The sequence below is a fragment of the Jaculus jaculus genome, chromosome 11, assembly GCF_020740685.1.
Source record: "Jaculus jaculus isolate mJacJac1 chromosome 11, mJacJac1.mat.Y.cur, whole genome shotgun sequence".
Lineage (NCBI taxonomy): Eukaryota > Metazoa > Chordata > Mammalia > Rodentia > Dipodidae > Jaculus > Jaculus jaculus.
In genome coordinates, this window is record NC_059112.1 from 39,923,794 (window position 1) to 39,940,106 (window position 16,313).

The window sequence follows — 16,313 nt, forward strand, 5'->3', positions numbered from 1 at the left end:
AATTCTCTAAACCCCCATGTGAGGATGGTGACTCCCATTGTTATGTTCACATCTGGCAACACTGTGAAACCTTGTCTGTATCTGAGAAGACTGGCATGTTCTGTAGAGGGTCACAGTCAGGATTTCTGATCTTGGGGCCCTTGGATAGTTCTAGTTAGGATCCAGAAGATGAGACCCGTTATTAGAAAAGAAATAGCCTGAGATGGGCATGGTAGTATACACCTTTAATCCCAGCACTTGCGAGGCAGAGGAAGGAGGATTGCTGTGAGCTCAAGGCCACCCGGAGACTACATAGTGAATTCCAGGTCAGCCTGGCTAGAATGAGACCCTACCTCATTAAAAAAAAAAAAAAAGAAGAAGAAGAAAATAAATAAATAAATAAGTAAATGGCTTGGAACTGAGGCCCAGAATCCATGCAAGCAGCGTGAACTCCCTAATACATTTTAAGGCCTTCTCTGTATGGTTATTTGTCTTTGTTAGCCGACTTGTTACTCCTTTGGGAAGTCCACCCTTTAAGATAGGGATTTCAATTAAGTGGGAGCTGACCATCCTGTGGTTGTTGTCTTAAGGCTCAGAGGCACATAAGTCTGTGCCCACCTTCTTTCACCATGAAGAAATGGCACACTAGCTGATGTGCTTCCACATGTGATCTCTGCCACTCAACGTGGTCAACAAACTGTGTGGGTGTGGGGCTCCTCTGCTCAGGTCAAGCCTCAGCTTGCTGGGGTCTTTTTCAAAGACTGGTGAGGACCCACGTGAGCACAGATGAATGATGGAAGGCTGACGCAGATCACAAGAGGTTGCGATGTTCTTACCACCTCCTTGCTCAAGGTTTGGTGAAAAGAATTTTCCTGTTGGCTCAAGAGTTTCAGGTAGGGTCAGTCACAGCAGGTAGATCTCATTCGCTTTGGCCCATGAGCGGAAGGCATTGTCGCCATCCAAGTCTTCAGCAAAGGAGAGTAATTAGCATGCAACCCCAGCAGAGGCCTCATCTCTTCCCATTAATCACAGTTCTTCCACATCCTCCCCTTTCAGTCTATTTTTAGCCACACAGAGATCCCTGTTACCTGCCCGTGATTCCCTGTTAGGGGGGATAATTCGCTAAATTCCTTAGAGGGAGTGAATTTTGCATCCTAATTGTCCTGTTAGCTTCCCTGTTTGGGGACTGATGAAAATGTAAAGGGAAATAATGCATTAATGTGCACTTTCTCTCCCCATAGGCTCTGCGTCATGTATAATTTATTTCCTGCCAGTGCTATAAATAGCTATGTAAAAATCTGTGGTTTCCAGTGGGAGAAAGTCCTAAATTGTAAGAGACCCACTGACACCATGAACTTGATCCAGTGTGCATGGAAGTGGTGGCTCTTCTGGCAGGGAGTGCCATTAATATTTTAGCACTAGTAAATTGATGTCACATCTGTATGTGCATTCTTTGAGGTCTGTCCACATTGATGTGCCTTGGGCTTATTTGAAAGGAGAAGATATTTAAATTCCCCCAGTCTCTTCTCCCAAAATGTACAAAGGCCTACACATCAGTGTCTCTTGGCCCTTTTCCTCTTTCTTCCTTCTTATCCTTTTATGGGGTGGGGGCTGTGTTTCCTAATAAGGATTCAACTTGTCATTCGAGTAATTTAACAGTCAGAGTCATGGCAGATGTTGTACAGAAAATATTAGGAAATCACTGTTTGGGAAGATAAAACAGGGCCACAAAGGCTCTATTTGAGAGATGCCCTGCATGTGACCCATCTGCATCCTGGGATTGTTCCATAGAAATGGAAACTTCCTGGTCTGCACTCTAAAACCTTAAAGTGTACAGCTGGGGACTGATGTGAGCCATCAGACATGCAAACGGCGGGGCATCAGGAGTGCTTAGAACCTGCGCCCTGATGAGAGAGGAGTGTGAGCTAAGATGGAGAGGAGGTGTTCAAAGCCATCTTAGCTGAAATGGAAAGAGCGGTACTCTCTAGGTCCCTTTAGAGCCCCAAAAGGGAGTTTGCGGGGTGCTGTGTCATTCTTTCCTCATCATCTGCCCAAGCCTAAAGGCCCATGCAATCTCTGGCTGCTTTCTGCATTTCCTATCTTCTGTGTTCACTCTGTAGTTATTTCTAGGGGGCCACTCAGGGGTAGACTAGGGGCCACTCGGGTTCTTCCCTAAATTTCTGGCAGGCAGATAAATACTGTCATTGCTACAAATGTAAAACCAAGATTTCACCTTTGGAGAAAGGGGACCCTGAGGCTCCATCTCCCTGCCCAGTCACACAGAAGGTGCCGGTAGAGGGAAAGCCAGAACCTGGCCTGCCTAACATCCAGGGTCTTCTCTCTGCTGTGGGGTGTGTGTGTGTGTGTGTGCATGTGTGTGGAGGGGGGTACCTTGTCTACTACAGCCACTTGTCCCTTCACCACCCCTCAATTACCTGCTGCATGTAGAGAAAGGCAAGGCCATGGCAACAAACAAGTGTATGGAACACTTAGTGTGTATCTGAAGGGTGGGGGGTGGGGGGTGACTGTTAAAGTGAGGGTATCCAGAGCTTCCCTTTGTGCTAGACAGAATGACACACACACACACACACACACAGAGAGAGAGAGAGAGACAGAGAGAGAGAGAGAGGGAAAACAAGCTAAGGCAGAGAGAGGTTGAGTTATTTGCCCAAGGTCACTCAGCAAGAACGACAGCTCCACCCCAGCAGATGATCTGGGACATCAAAGTGGATTTCCTGTCCTTGGAACTTAAATCCCTATCTATGCATGTGCTGAGCCCAGACAGGCATCTCCATCCACACAAATTGATGGGGAGGGTCAGCGTCCTTCCCCCCAGTTTGCGACAAGTGAACAGGAGAGGAGAAGGAATCAACCTAGTGTCTCAAGGTTGGATGGGGCTTCAGAGCAGCTGCTTCCAGACGTAGCCCTCTTCCTGGTAGCTCGCATACTCTTGTCTGCTAAACCCCGACCTTCTCCTGTCTTCTGCTGTTGCTAGCGCTTTTCGTTCCTGCCCCACATGTCCCACCCCAACCCTTGCCTGACCACTGCCACCTTTCTTGCCGCTTCTTCTGATTGGGCTCCCTTGGCACCTGTCTCACGTGACATCTTTGAAGCTTCTCTACCAGCAGCTATTGGTCTAGCCTCTGGGAATGGCTGTCAGGACACACGCCACACTGGTTGTGTGGCCATGGTCAGGTGATCGCTCTCTCTCTGTATAGTGGCCCACAGCTTCCTCTTATCTCCAAGTTGAACTATGCTGTTACTGTTTGAAGTCACGGTGAATATAAGCCTTCAACAGCTGTGCCCAGTGCTGAGTCCTGCTAATGTCATGGGAACTGATCAGGGCAGGCCTTGCAGAGGACATAGGACTTGAGTGGCAGTGTGTAAGGAGTAGGCAAGAAAGAGCTGAGAAAAGGTACAATTTGCTCCCAGGAATGACTCTCTCTAGCCAGTCATCCACCAGAGTCCCATGTTTTAGTCTGGCTGCCTTGTCAAGGAGCAGCACATGGCGAAACATCTCTGGCCAAAGAAACCATAGCTTAGTCTCTATTTCTTTCTTTTTAAAACATGTTTTTGGGCTGGAGAGATGGCTTAGTGGTTAAGCACTTGCCTGTGAAGCCTAAGGACCCTGGTTGGAGGCTCGATTCCCCAGGACCCACGTTAGCCAGATGCACAAGGGGGCGCACGTGTCTGGAGTTCGTTTGCAGTGGCTGGAGGCCCTGGTGCCTCTCCCCCCTACCACCTCTTTCTCTATGTCTGTTGCTCTCAAATAAATAAGTAAAACAAAAAGAATTTTAAAAACATATTTTTACTTTTGTTTATTTTAGAAAGAGAAATAGGGAAGGAAGGAGGGAGGTAGAGAGAGAATGGGCATGACGGAGTCTCTAGCCACTGCAAATGAGCTCCAGATGCTTGTGCCACCTTGTGATCTGGCTTATGTGGGTCCTGGGGAATTGAACCTAGGTCCTTTGGCTTTGCAGGCAAGCACCTTAACTGCTAAGCTATATCTCCAGCCCTTAAAAATATATTTATTAAAGAGAAGAGAATGGATATACCAGGGTCTTTTGCCACTATAAACAAACTCCAAATGTATGCACCTTGTGCATCTGACTTTATGTGGGTCCTGGAGAATTGAACCAGGCTGGTAGGCTTTGCAAGCAAGTGCTTTAGTGCTCTTAACCACTGAGAAAACCTGCCAGCCCTTTGATTCAATCTAAGGGTCTTGGGTTTGTTCTGTCTTCCACATAAGGAATTAAGAGGCAGGAGAGTATTTTAAAAGATCATGTGTATATCAGAGTAAGAGGGAAAGAAGGCACATGTCTCTGTGAGGAGGGGGCTTCCAGAGCTTGAAAAGGAACGTTTCTTGAATGGGAAATCCAGCCAGTCCTGAGTGTATGGTCAGTGGGCTTGAATGAAGGTGAAAAGCACTGGTCGGTTCACGGTGCATTCAGGAAGCTGGCTAAACCAGCCCGCCTGGAGGGAAGGTGGCCCAGGCCAGGAAGAAGGAGAAGGAGGTGGAGTCCCTGCCCCCTTGGCCATCTTGGGCTACCAAGGACTCCCTGTCACCTTATTTAAAAATGTGTTTGTATGTCGATATGAATGTATGTGTGTATGTATTTGTATATGTGTGTGTGTGTGTGTGTGCGTGTGTGTGTATGTATACGTATGTTTAAGGAGAGAATGTTAGCTTCTATTTCTTAACCTTTATTTCTTTTTTAAATTTTTTTTTTATTTTTGTAGTCAGTAAATACATTTAGGTTGGTACCATTGTTAGCCTCCTCCCTGTCCTCCCCCTCCACCAGGACCCTCCTTGTTGGGGTATATGGGTCGTGCCTTTAGTTTTGGGTAGGAGGAAATGTCTCTGTGTATCATGACCCAATGTGTGGCTCTGACCTTTATTTTATTTTATTTTTTGTTTTCTGAAGTAGGGTTTCGCTCTAGCCCAGGCTGACTTGGAATTCACTGTGTAGTCTCAGGGTGGCCTTGAACTCATGGCAATCCTTCTACCTCTGCCTCTCAAGTGCTTCGATTAAAGGCATGCACCACCCTGCCCGGCTCTTAACCTTTCTCTCTCTCTCTCTCTCTCTCTCTCTCTCTCTCTCTCTCTCTCTCTCTCTCTCTGTGTGTGTGTGTGTGTGTGTGTGTGTGTGTGTGTAAGTCTTTCTTCTCCGGGTTTCTCTAGCTCCTCCTCTCATGCGCAAGGCTCTTCCAGCTCTGTGAACGTGCTCCCTTTTCTCCTGGGCAGACTTCCGCAGTGAACTGGTTGTGGCTATTGCTGAGGAGCACCCACTTTCCAGGGAATGTGAGAGGAGAAACCGGGTGGCTGTGCTGGCAAGCCGGCAGAGCTCCTTACCTGCCTGCCGAGCTGTGCTACTCTGTCCCGTCCCTCGGCACAGGGCGCCAAGTTCAGGGTTCCTCTTTGCCTTCCAGGGGGCTTCGTAAAACTCTGAGACCCACCAGGACAGTTTGGTTTCTAACCCTGTCCCTGTCCCTAGCAGGGTGCTCTTTACCTTACCTGTGGGAGGTACTGTTTCCTGGGCATAGCTGGCAGAGATCACAGGTGACCAGCAGGTCCCCCAGTGGGAGAGTTCGAGAAGCCCTACACCAAGCAAACTTCTCAGCAGAGCTTGTTCTGAGCAGGCTAGGAGAACAGCACCCTCTGTCACAGAGTAATTTACACATCAGTTTCCAGAATGTTTGGCCTTTGGGCCAAGATCAAGGGCAGAATGTCTCTTCAGGCTTCTTTCTACCTTGGTTCTTGGAAAGCTGGGTCTCACCACATTTGCTTAAAATGTTGAGATCCTGTCTCAAACCTGTGAAGCCGCTTGCCTCCAGGAAGTAATATCCTATCCGAGTGTGCATGTAGCCTCGTAATCCTGTTGTCCAGAATCTCTGGTGTAAAGTGTGCCATGATGTGGGGTCACTCCTGTCCTGGGTCTGTGCCCCCCCCACCCCCCTGCCCTCAGCTTCGGAAGGATAATGGCAGTTGGAATTCCAGAGGCATTTAATGAGCATTTTCTTAACCAACTATTCCCAGATTTCGTTGTTCATCAAACTCTGCCGTACCAGTCGGTGTCGGTGGACACGTTCAACTCCAAGAACGATGTGTTCGTGGCCATTGCTCAGCCCAGCATGGAGAACTGCATGGTGCTGGAGTGGGATCACATCGAGATGAACTTCCGGAGCTATGACAATATTACAGGTGCGTCGTGGCGCTCATCACATGGATGTGCCGGCCTTCAGTGTTGCCTAAAGCCTGTGAGAGGGCTAGAGAGATGGCTCAGCGGCTTAGGCACTTGCTTACAAAGCCTAAAGCCCTGTGTTCGGTTCCCTAGTACCCATGTAAAAGCCAGGTGCACAAAGTGGCACGTACATCTTTGCAGTGTCAGGAAGCCCTGGAGCACCCCTTCTCTCTCTCTCTCTCTCTCTTCCTCTCTCTCCTTGCAAATAAGCAAACATATTCAAAAATAAATTAATAAATAAAACCCATGAGAGAAGAAACAGCTGTGTCATAGCAAGCGAAGGCTTGGTGTCCTAGCTAGAGTGGAGGTAGGGTCCGCATTCCAGCCCACTTTGATCATTCCAAAGCTATTTTGACATGAGCAGTGATTGGTGAGAGCAGGAACCCCGATGAGGGTCCCTTTGAGATTGGGAGGAGGGTGCTCCATGAAAGGTAGAAGCATGTTCCAGCGCTGGTAAGAAGTCACCTGAGAATCCCACAGCCCTGCACAGGTAAGGAAGCCCATTTCTACCAGAGAGAAATCATAACTTTGGTTTTGGTTAAGCTGATTGTTAAGTGATGTGCTAGGACATATGCATGCATGCACACGCACCTACACCCAAACCCACACCCACCCACACCCACACCCCCCCCCCCCACACACTATGTAGAGCTGGCTGTTCATCTTGGTGATCACTTTTATCATTTAGTAAGTGCATTTAAAATGAGAGTGAAGGGCTGGAGAGATGGCTTGGTGGTTAAGGCGCTTACCTGTGAAACCTAAAGGCTCACATTCGACTCTCCAGGTCCTACATAAGCCAGATGCACAGTGACGGAAGCACGCAAGGTTGTGCATGTGCACAAGGAGGGTGCACACATCTGGAGTTCGATTGCAGTGGCTGGAGGCCCTGCACGCCACTCTAATTTGAAAAGAAAGGCAGCTCATTGGGCTTGCCTCAAACAAACAAACAAACAAACAAAATGAAATGAGAATGATGAGGTCCCTGAATCCAGGCCTGTGGGACAGACTTAGTTGCTGCCGCTGTGGGCTCCTTGTGTCTTAGCCGTTCTAAACATGGAGCTTTCTAAATAAGTGAATAAAATTAAAATACTCTTTCAAAGGCTTCTCAGTTTAGTCTGACACTGACCTTATAAACTCCACCGGCAAGCCTGACAGTCATCACCCGAGACAGACTGCCTATCCAGGCTGCTGATCCAAGCCCCACAGTCTAGGCATCTCTCATGGAAAAGTGGCTTCACAGCAGGCAAAGGAAGTGAGAGAGTGGCATTTCACCCCTAGGGGACAGCTGCTAATGAGCCTAATCTCACAACTGGAAGAGACCTGACCCACACATCCCCCGAAGTTTGGGAGATGTCATCTCAGATGAGCTGGTTGCTACTGCTGTGGCCATGTGGCCTGCTGGCATGAAGCTCCCTATTCTGGGAGCAGCCTCTGAGAAATGCAAACTCAGTTCAGAGCAACACAGGTGGACCTGGGTGACAGATCCTGAGCCCAGTCCGTGGTGGAGGAAAGGGGGTTTAAATAAGAACTTGACATTCTAATGGGAGTTTAGTGCCTTGTCTTGGACTTGGGGGATGTGGAAGGATGAGTGGGCTGGCTTTTGTTCTGCCCTGCCTTGTGTGTGTATTGGGCAGGGGTTGAGGTGGGTGGGGGGAAGGTGGCAAAAAGGTGGGGGCAGCCAGAAGCCTTGCCCTAATGAGAAGAACTCCAGGGCTGACTGTTGGAGGCCTGAAAGTTTTCCAGCCCTGGCTGATCTCACTGGCACCTCACAACAGCCTGAGCTGTGACTTGTGGCTTACTCCTAGATAAGTACCAAAACCACCTTTCCAAAGGAGAGGTGGCTATTGGACTGTGCTCCAGCACTGATGAGCAAGGAGCATGCTGGGAAGGAGCTGGCTGCCCAAGCTCAGTCTTCCTCCTGTGAATGGGGCAAGGGTTCTCTGTGCAGGGCCGTTTCACAAGTGACCTGCAGAGGGTCAGCACTCGAGTCACTCACTGGAACCTGGATCTTTCCCTGGGGGTGTCCCTGCCCCAGGCTGACGATAAGGAGAGGTGGTATCGCCCTCCACCTCCCCTTGTTAGTGGCATCCCAATTCCTTCCTTCCTTGCTTAACTCATTCATTCTGTCTCATTCATTCATTTATAAAGAAGTTTTGGGCATTGTGAGGCAGGAGCACTCTAAGTGGTGGGGACAAAACAGCTGAACATGTTGAGTAATTTCCATGCACATGGTCTGGGAGGTAGAAAGCCCATGCCTTCCATTTCTTCTGTGGAGTGGAGCCAGGGTTGTCTTGGATGAAGCAGTCTGGTAAGGATGTGATGGGGTGACGTGGGTACAGTAGGCATAGACTACAGCTATGATATGGTATGTTGATCTGCTGGGGGAAGAAACAGGGCCAGCTCCTCTTCCCCTGGAGACCTTAACTGTTTGGCATCCGTTAAGACCTCTGAGACTTTCATAAGCACATGGGCCAGCAGAGAGCTCCAGAGGGTGAATCGCTCTGGCCACAGAGGGTTAGATAAGAGTGTGTCTCTTGGTAGGTAGGGCTCATGGCTCTGGTGAACAAGCAAAGGCACAGCCCTCGGAGCCCCTGGCCTTGGGCATGAGCAAAGGGGTGGGGACAGCGCTCCCCTCTGTGGACCAGGCCTCTCTCATGTGTCATCTTGTTTGGTTATGACCCCAAGGTTGGCAGGGTGTTCTCCATTCGTGTCTGTGAGATGGGGGCTCCCAGGAATCAGAGGGACACCCACTTCCTCTCTTGAGACCCTAAGCTGCTCCTCTGTCTCCAAAGGGGAGAGAGAAAGCCAGTGGTCACGTTCCGACAGTGTCGCTCCCTCCTGCTCCATCTCCATCTCTTCTTAGCTCACAGCTCGTCTGTGTCTTGCTTGCTGTCTGACTTCTGCGTGCTCAGTATGTCCTAACCTGAAGTCCCCGTTCCTGCATTAACACACACTCATCCACACGCACGCGCGTGCATGCCATCTCTGCTGCTGCTGACAACCCCACAGGGCGCAAGTGTCTCCTGGACAGAGGTCTTGGGAAGTATCCCCAGGAGGGAATCCGTTTCGTCTCCTGAGGCCCATTGGCTGTGACGGGAAGACCTCTAGGACCCTCTGGGTAGTGGCGCCTCCGCATGCAGGCTCCCGGGAGGAGAGGAAGCGCTCATTGTGAGGTGCGTCTGCAGCGCGGAAGTTCTTGAAGAGCATTTTGGCAGTTTATGCCCCACAGTCTTAGAAATATGCACAACATTTGTCCCAGCAATTTTTGCATTTAAGAACACTGCCAGATGGTTTCCAAACATGTTATTTAACAATATGTGAAAGGAAACATGTTATTTAACAATAATGAAAAACTAGAAAGAACGACTGTGTCCAACAGTAGGGAATTAGTTAAAGAGAATGTGGGGCAGCCATCCAACATAATATGTAGTATTTTTAAAAAGCAAATTGTAGGAGATTGTTTACAACATAGGAGTCAAAAAATACGTTCTAAAAAGCATGCATATAAGCCCCATTTTAATAAAGAAACCTACTTGAATGTGAGAATAAATTAAAGATGAAAGAAAATATCAGGATATTGTTTCTTTATTTGTAGTCCAAATGGCTTTTATTTTATTTTTTGTACCTTTTGGTACTTTGGTGGTGAAGTATAAACTAAGTCTAGACTAAGTCCCAGGTTCTACCTCATGCTAGCTGTGTGACTTCATATAAATTGCTTAACCTCTCTTTGTTTCAGTTTCATACTTTGTAAAATTAAGCTTGCCGGGCGTGGTGGTGCACGCCTTTAATCCCAGCACTCGGGAGGCAGAGGTAGGAGGATCACCGTGAGTTCAAGGCCACTCTGAGATGACAGAGTGAATTCCAGGTCAGCCTGGTCCAGAGTGAGACCCTACCTTGAAAAACCAAAATAAATAAATAAATAAATAAAAAATAAAATTAAGCTGATCACCATAAAAGTGATACCTGCCTTAAACACAGTTATAAAAATTAAATAAATTGGGTGTGGTGGTGCACACCTTTAATCTCAGCATTCCAGGAGGCAGAGGTAGGAGGATCACTGTGAATTCAAGGCTACCCTGAGACTACATAGTAAATTTCAGGTCAGGCCTACCTCAAAACACAAATAAACAACACTTTTTAAGTTTCACCTGTTATATTTTTGAAATTTGCTTGTTGAACAGTGAGCACTTTTGTACTCAGAAAGAACCCATAGTCATTTGTTTTAAAATAAAGGCGAGGGGTCAGCTACTTGGCAGGTGTCCAGAACAGTGAAAGAGAAAAAGAAAATACTGTTTTGAAAGCCACTGATTACCGGCTGTCTGCCCCCAAAGTTCATCTTCAGGACAGAGACTGGGTCATTATCCTTTGTAATTTATAGACCAAATTCACTTTGGTTCAAATTGCCTAGAAAATTAAGGGATAGAAATAACTTTTTTTTGTTGTTTTTTCAAGGTACATTCTTGCCCTAACCCAGGCTGACCAGGAATTCACTCTGTAGTCCCAAGGTAGCCTCAAACTCATGGTGACTCTCCTACTTCTGCCTCCCCAGTGCTAGGATTAAAGGCATGCACCCCCATGCCCAGAAGAAATAGCTTAATAGAAAGATCTTGAGGGAGGGCTGCTGAGTGGTCTTTGAGATGTGGGTGAACCTCTGGTTTGGTGGGTGGCTTTCTGCAGTGTGGAAATGTGGGAGTACTGGTGGAGAGGATGGTGGGGTGACCAAGAGCAGAGAGTGAGTAAGGGCCCTGTGACATCTGAGCCAGGTCTCAGACCTCTGGGTTATCTACAGGTGTTTCCGCATTACATGTCACAGGCAAACTAGGGGACAGGGTTTCTTTTTTAATTTTTTTTTCTTGGTTGTCCAAGGTAAGGTCTTGTTCTAGACCAGACTCACCTGGAATTCACAGTGTAGTGTCAGGCTAGCCTTGAATTCACAGTGATCCTCCTACTTCTGTCTCCCAAGTGCTAGGATTAAAGACATGCACCACCATACCTGGTTTTTTTTTTTTTTTTTTTTTTTTGAGGTAGGGTCTCACTCTAGCTCAGGCTGACCTGGAATTCACTATATAGTCTCAGGCTGGCCTCGAATTCATGGCAATCCTTCTACCTCTGCTCCCGAGTACTGGGGTTAAAGGCATGCGCCACCACGCCCGGCTCATGCCTGGCTTTTAAAAAGCTTTCTATTAACAAGTTCCATCAATGTAGACAATATACCATAATCATAATAACCCCTCCCAATACTCTCCTTCCCCCCTCTCAAATCTCCTCTCCATTGAATCCTTTCTTTTTAACTAGTCTCTCTTTTAGTTTTGTGTCATCATTTTCCCCCTCCTGTCATGTAGGTCTTGTGTAGGTAGTGCCAGTCACTGTGAGGTCATGAATCTCAAGGCCACTCTGTGTCTGGAAGACAGCATTGTAAGCACTCCTCCCCTTCCTTTGGCTCTTACATTCTTTCTGTCACCTCTTTCTCAGTGGTCCCTGAGCCTTGGAGGGTGTGACAGAGACGGGCTGAGCACTCCACTGGGGCACAGGGTGTTTGACGGTCAGGACAGATGCTTTTCTTATCCTCTGGTGACACCTCCCGTGTGCCAGCGTTCTGTCCTAAGAGCATTTGTCATGAGTAATCCACAAATTCATTATGATCACCAGAGTGAAAGGGCCTCATATACCTACCTCTATAGAGGCATTTTCAAGACAGAGTTAATTGTTCAAAATCATGGTAAAATACACGTAACCCAACGTTTACCATCCTGACTGCTTTTCAGTATACAGTTTTTGCAGTGTGAGGCTCACTGATATCATTGTGGTGGTGTGAACGTAGAATGTCCCCATAGCCTCATGTGCTTTGAACACTTGATCTCCAGCTGGTGGCAATTTGGGAAAGTTATGGGGCCTTTGGGAGGTGGAGCCTTGCTGGAGGAGGTGTGTCATCGGATAAGGGGCTTGGGATTGTATAATTCAGACCCCTTGCCAGTGCTAGTGAGCTAACTCGCTGAGGCTGTGACAACATGAGCCATCTTCCTGCTCCTGCCATACTTTCCCATCAGTAACTATAAGCGTGAAATGAACCCTCTCTTTCCATAAGCTGCTGCTTGTCACAGGGCAATGAGAAGGTAACCACCACAGCTGTGCAAGCAAACTCCGCGCCTCTTTTTATGTTTTACCCCATAAATAGCAGCGCCTGCTCCTTTCCTCCCCAGCCCGTGGTAGCCAACCTTCCCAGTCTTCATGCCTCAGACTAGTCTAAGGACCTCCTGCTGTTGGGTGCTGGCAGTGTGTGTCTTTTTGTGGCTGGCTGTTGTCACTTCACAGAATGTCCCCCGGTGTTCCTGCATGATGGGGTGGGTCCGAATCTCCTTCCTGTGAGGCTGAACCCTGCTCCGTGGCATGCATGGACCACACTGTCTTTGTCCTTCTTCCATCTGTCGATACAGTCTGCTTCCACCTTTTGGCAATTGTGCACCGTGGTGCTTTAACGTGCGTTTCTTAGTCTGCTCCGTTGCTACTGTAGCAGAGTACCACAGACTGGCTGCTTTTGGTTGATGGAAGTTTCTTTTCCAAGTTCTAGAATCTGAGAGATCCATTATCAAAACAGCAACAGATGCCATGTCTGGCCCAAAAGCTCACTCCATTGCAGTCTTTTTGCTGTGTTTTCACATGGTGGAAAGGCACACGTTCTCTGGGGCCTCTTTTATGAAGGGACTGATTGCTAATGGGTGATCCAGTAAGCTTCCCTATGCTTCACTTCCCAGTGACACCCCCTTGAGGTTAGGCTTCAGTGTGGAGATTTTAGAGGTGCAGATGCTTTGGCCATGCCATTTGACATTTGGATATGTCTTTGAGTCTCTGCATTCAGTGCTTTGGTATATGCACCATAAAGGGGAACTGTGGGGTCATTGGACAATTCCGTGTTTAGTTTTTCAAGACCCATGATATGGTGCCCTATAGCAGCTGTGCCTTCCAAGGAGGCATAGCATTCACCACGTCCACATTGACCCTCTCTGTTCTTGACCGCAGGCCAGTCCATCGTGGGCTGTAAGGCCATCCTCATTGATGACCAGGTCTTCGTGGTGGTGGCCCAGCTCTTTGGTGGCTCTCACATTTACAAATATGATGAGAACTGGACCAAGTTTGTCAAATTCCAAGACATCGAAGTCTCTCGCATCTCCAAGCCCAACGATATCGAGCTGTTCCAGATCGACGATGAGACGTTCTTCATCATTGCGGATAGCTCCAAGGCCGGGCTGTCCACCGTGTATAAATGGAACAGCAAAGGGTTCTACTCGTATCAGTCTCTGCACGAGTGGTTCAGGGACACGGATGCAGAGTTTGTGGACATCGATGGGAAATCACACCTCATCCTCTCTAGCCGCTCCCAGGTCCCCATCATCCTCCAGTGGAACAAAAGCTCCAAGAAATTTGTCCCCCACGGTGACATCCCCAACATGGAGGACGTGCTGGCTGTGAAGAGCTTCCGGATGCAGAACACTCTGTACCTGTCCCTCACCCGCTTCATCGGGGACTCCCGTGTCATGCGCTGGAACAGTAAGCAGTTTGTGGAGGTCCAGGCACTGCCGTCTCGGGGGGCCATGACCCTGCAGCCCTTCTCCTTCAAAGATAATCACTACCTAGCCCTGGGGAGTGACTACACGTTCTCGCAGATATATCAGTGGGACAAAGAGAAGCAGCTGTTCAAAAAGTTCAAGGAAATCTATGTGCAGGCACCGAGGTCATTTACAGCCGTCTCCACTGACAGGAGGGATTTCTTTTTCGCGTCCAGTTTCAAAGGGAAAACAAAGATTTTTGAACACATCATTGTTGACTTAAGTTTGTGAAGGTGTGGTTGGGGAATTAAGAGACATGGTAGCATAGCTCTCATAAGAGAAGGGGCTAAGAAGAAATCAAATGAAATCCTCAAATAAGCCAGGCTCGGAGCTCTGAAACTAAAAAACTTAAAATGCACTGGGGGAGCTAGTTAGAAGTTTTCAAACTTTTAGGATTCACATTTAAAATAATCAGGGATTGCATTTTTTTTTTTTTTTTGGCTGACTGCATGACACGCCCATTCTGCCATTAAAAAAAAAAAGACATCTTAAAGCCTGTAATTTCTGAGAAAAGAGTATAGCATTTACTCTTACCATCTAGGAAAAAAAACTCGTTTTTTCTTTATTTTTGTTTATTTATTTGAGAGTGGTAGAGAGAGAAAGAAGCAGAGAGAGAGAGAGAGAATGGGCACACCAGGGCCTCCAGCCACTGTAAACGAACTCCAGATGCATACGCCCACTTGTGCATCTGGCTTACGTGGGTCCTGGGGACTCGAGCCTCGAACCAGGGTCCTTAGGCTTCACAGGCAAGTGCTTAACTGCTAAGCCATCTCTCCAGCCAACAACTTCTTTTTTTTAATGAGGAAGGGGACAGTTGAGCAAGATGGGCCAGCTGTTATAGTGAAATTTAAAAACAAAAAGCCCAGGAAGCCTGTGGACCTTTCTTGTCCATCTTAGCAATCTTTTCAGTAGGAGCCGTTAAAACCAAAGTCAACTGAAAAGATTTTCATGGTTAGTTTGAAAATCTTAGATTACTCAGCAGTGCTATTTTGAGCCATTCTGTTTCTTGAAAGTCATACCCCGTCTTCCTTACGGTAGAGCCTTAGATTTGGCACTCATATGGATGTGTGGTCACCACAGGCGTGCTAACAGCTTCCTGCCTGTCATCACTTTCTCGGCCACAGAGAAAATGTTCTGGTAACACCTGTCTAGGTGGGCGTGGGCTGTGACCCAGCAGTGAGACAAAGGAATGCGTCTCTGCGGTTCAAAGGTGACCCTCACAGTGGCGGGAGCAGCCGTGCTTGTTTGATGTGCTGTCATTCACTTGCTTTTCCCCAAACCCATCCTTTGAGTTTGTGGGTAACCAGCAGACCGGCCAAAGACTGAAACGGTGCTTTTTAATCTACCCCTTTACAGGCATGGAACAGGTGTTTCCATGTGATGTGCACGTGGTAGGATGTTTGAAGTGAGATTTTACAGAGTCAAAGGGGACTGTACTCAGATCTCGGTGTGCTTTGAAACCCAGAGGGGCTCTTGGATCGATGCACGTCTTTGCCCTCTGGACAACTTCCTATTTCAAGTCATTGAATAGCAACCTGCCTACTTTCCCACCTGCTTCCCTCCCTCCTGGAGCAGCCCTTTGTTGAGCTGCGGGTGTTTCGGTGGCTTACACGGCCCCAGCGAAGCTTCTGTACATCCCGCTGCTCAGCACAGATGCGTGCATCTTCCTCTCTCAGGACTCAGCACAGGGTAGCGTGGCCATGGTGCCAGGGCCTCTGGTGCAGAGTCAGGAGAGACTGGCTGCAGCCAGACAAACTGAAAGCTATGCAGCCGTTCTGTGCCCAGGACCAGGTGGCTTATTTGTAAAGGGGCCTCTGGTGAGGATACAGTAGGAAAGCTCGTGGATCGGGTTTTGTGGATGGTTCCAGAGAGGATGTTCTATCTAGGTAGCTGGAATTCTTAGGGGTGAATGCTTTCAGGGGTTCCTTGCAGTGCAGCCCCTCTCCCACGTCTCTTGCAGTCATGAAGGTAGCACAAGCTCATTGCTCTGTTGTCACCAAGTCCTCAGTAGGTGGATATGCATGTGACTGTTACTTTCTGCTTGTAAGCAGCATGGAACAAGCGATACACAGCACAGAGAACAATGTGTGATGTCACAGCAGCCCTCCTGGGTACAGTTCTGGCACAGTGGGCTATAGCTTTCAGCCTAGGGGACCAGGAGCTTCAGTGAATTTGCTCAACCACACTTGGTGGTGTGGTTGCCTGGAACGTTTCTGCTAAATTCCAAGCAAGTAGGGAAAGTGGTCTCTTTTCACTTTTTTAAAAAGTACAAGCCATTTTTTGCTTTGTCTTCTTGGTTTATTTCACTTAGCCACAAATGCCCATGGACGCCTCTTCTGAGGCTAGAAGTGGGAAGCGTCTACCCTTCTCACTGTAGAGCTGACTGTCCGTTCTCCCTGGTGTCACGGGACCCCTTAGACAAGTTGCATGGAAGGTAGTCACTTGGAAGACAATCTGGGGGACACTGAGACAGTCCCCACATGTATTA

At 48.0% G+C, this 16,313-nt stretch overlaps 1 protein-coding gene across 1 annotated transcript in view; it reads left to right on the top strand.

Moving 5' to 3' along the window:
• Positions 1-14,488, top strand: part of Lgi2 (leucine rich repeat LGI family member 2) — a 29,361-nt gene extending 14,873 nt beyond the window's left edge. Inside the window, exons 8-9 of the mRNA XM_045161252.1 lie at positions 6,017-6,181; positions 13,239-14,488. Coding sequence (XP_045017187.1) covers positions 6,017-6,181; positions 13,239-14,056 — 983 coding nt within the window. The 3' untranslated portion in view covers positions 14,057-14,488. The remainder of the gene's footprint in view (positions 1-6,016; positions 6,182-13,238) is intronic.
• The last annotated feature ends 1,825 nt before the right edge of the window (positions 14,489-16,313 follow it).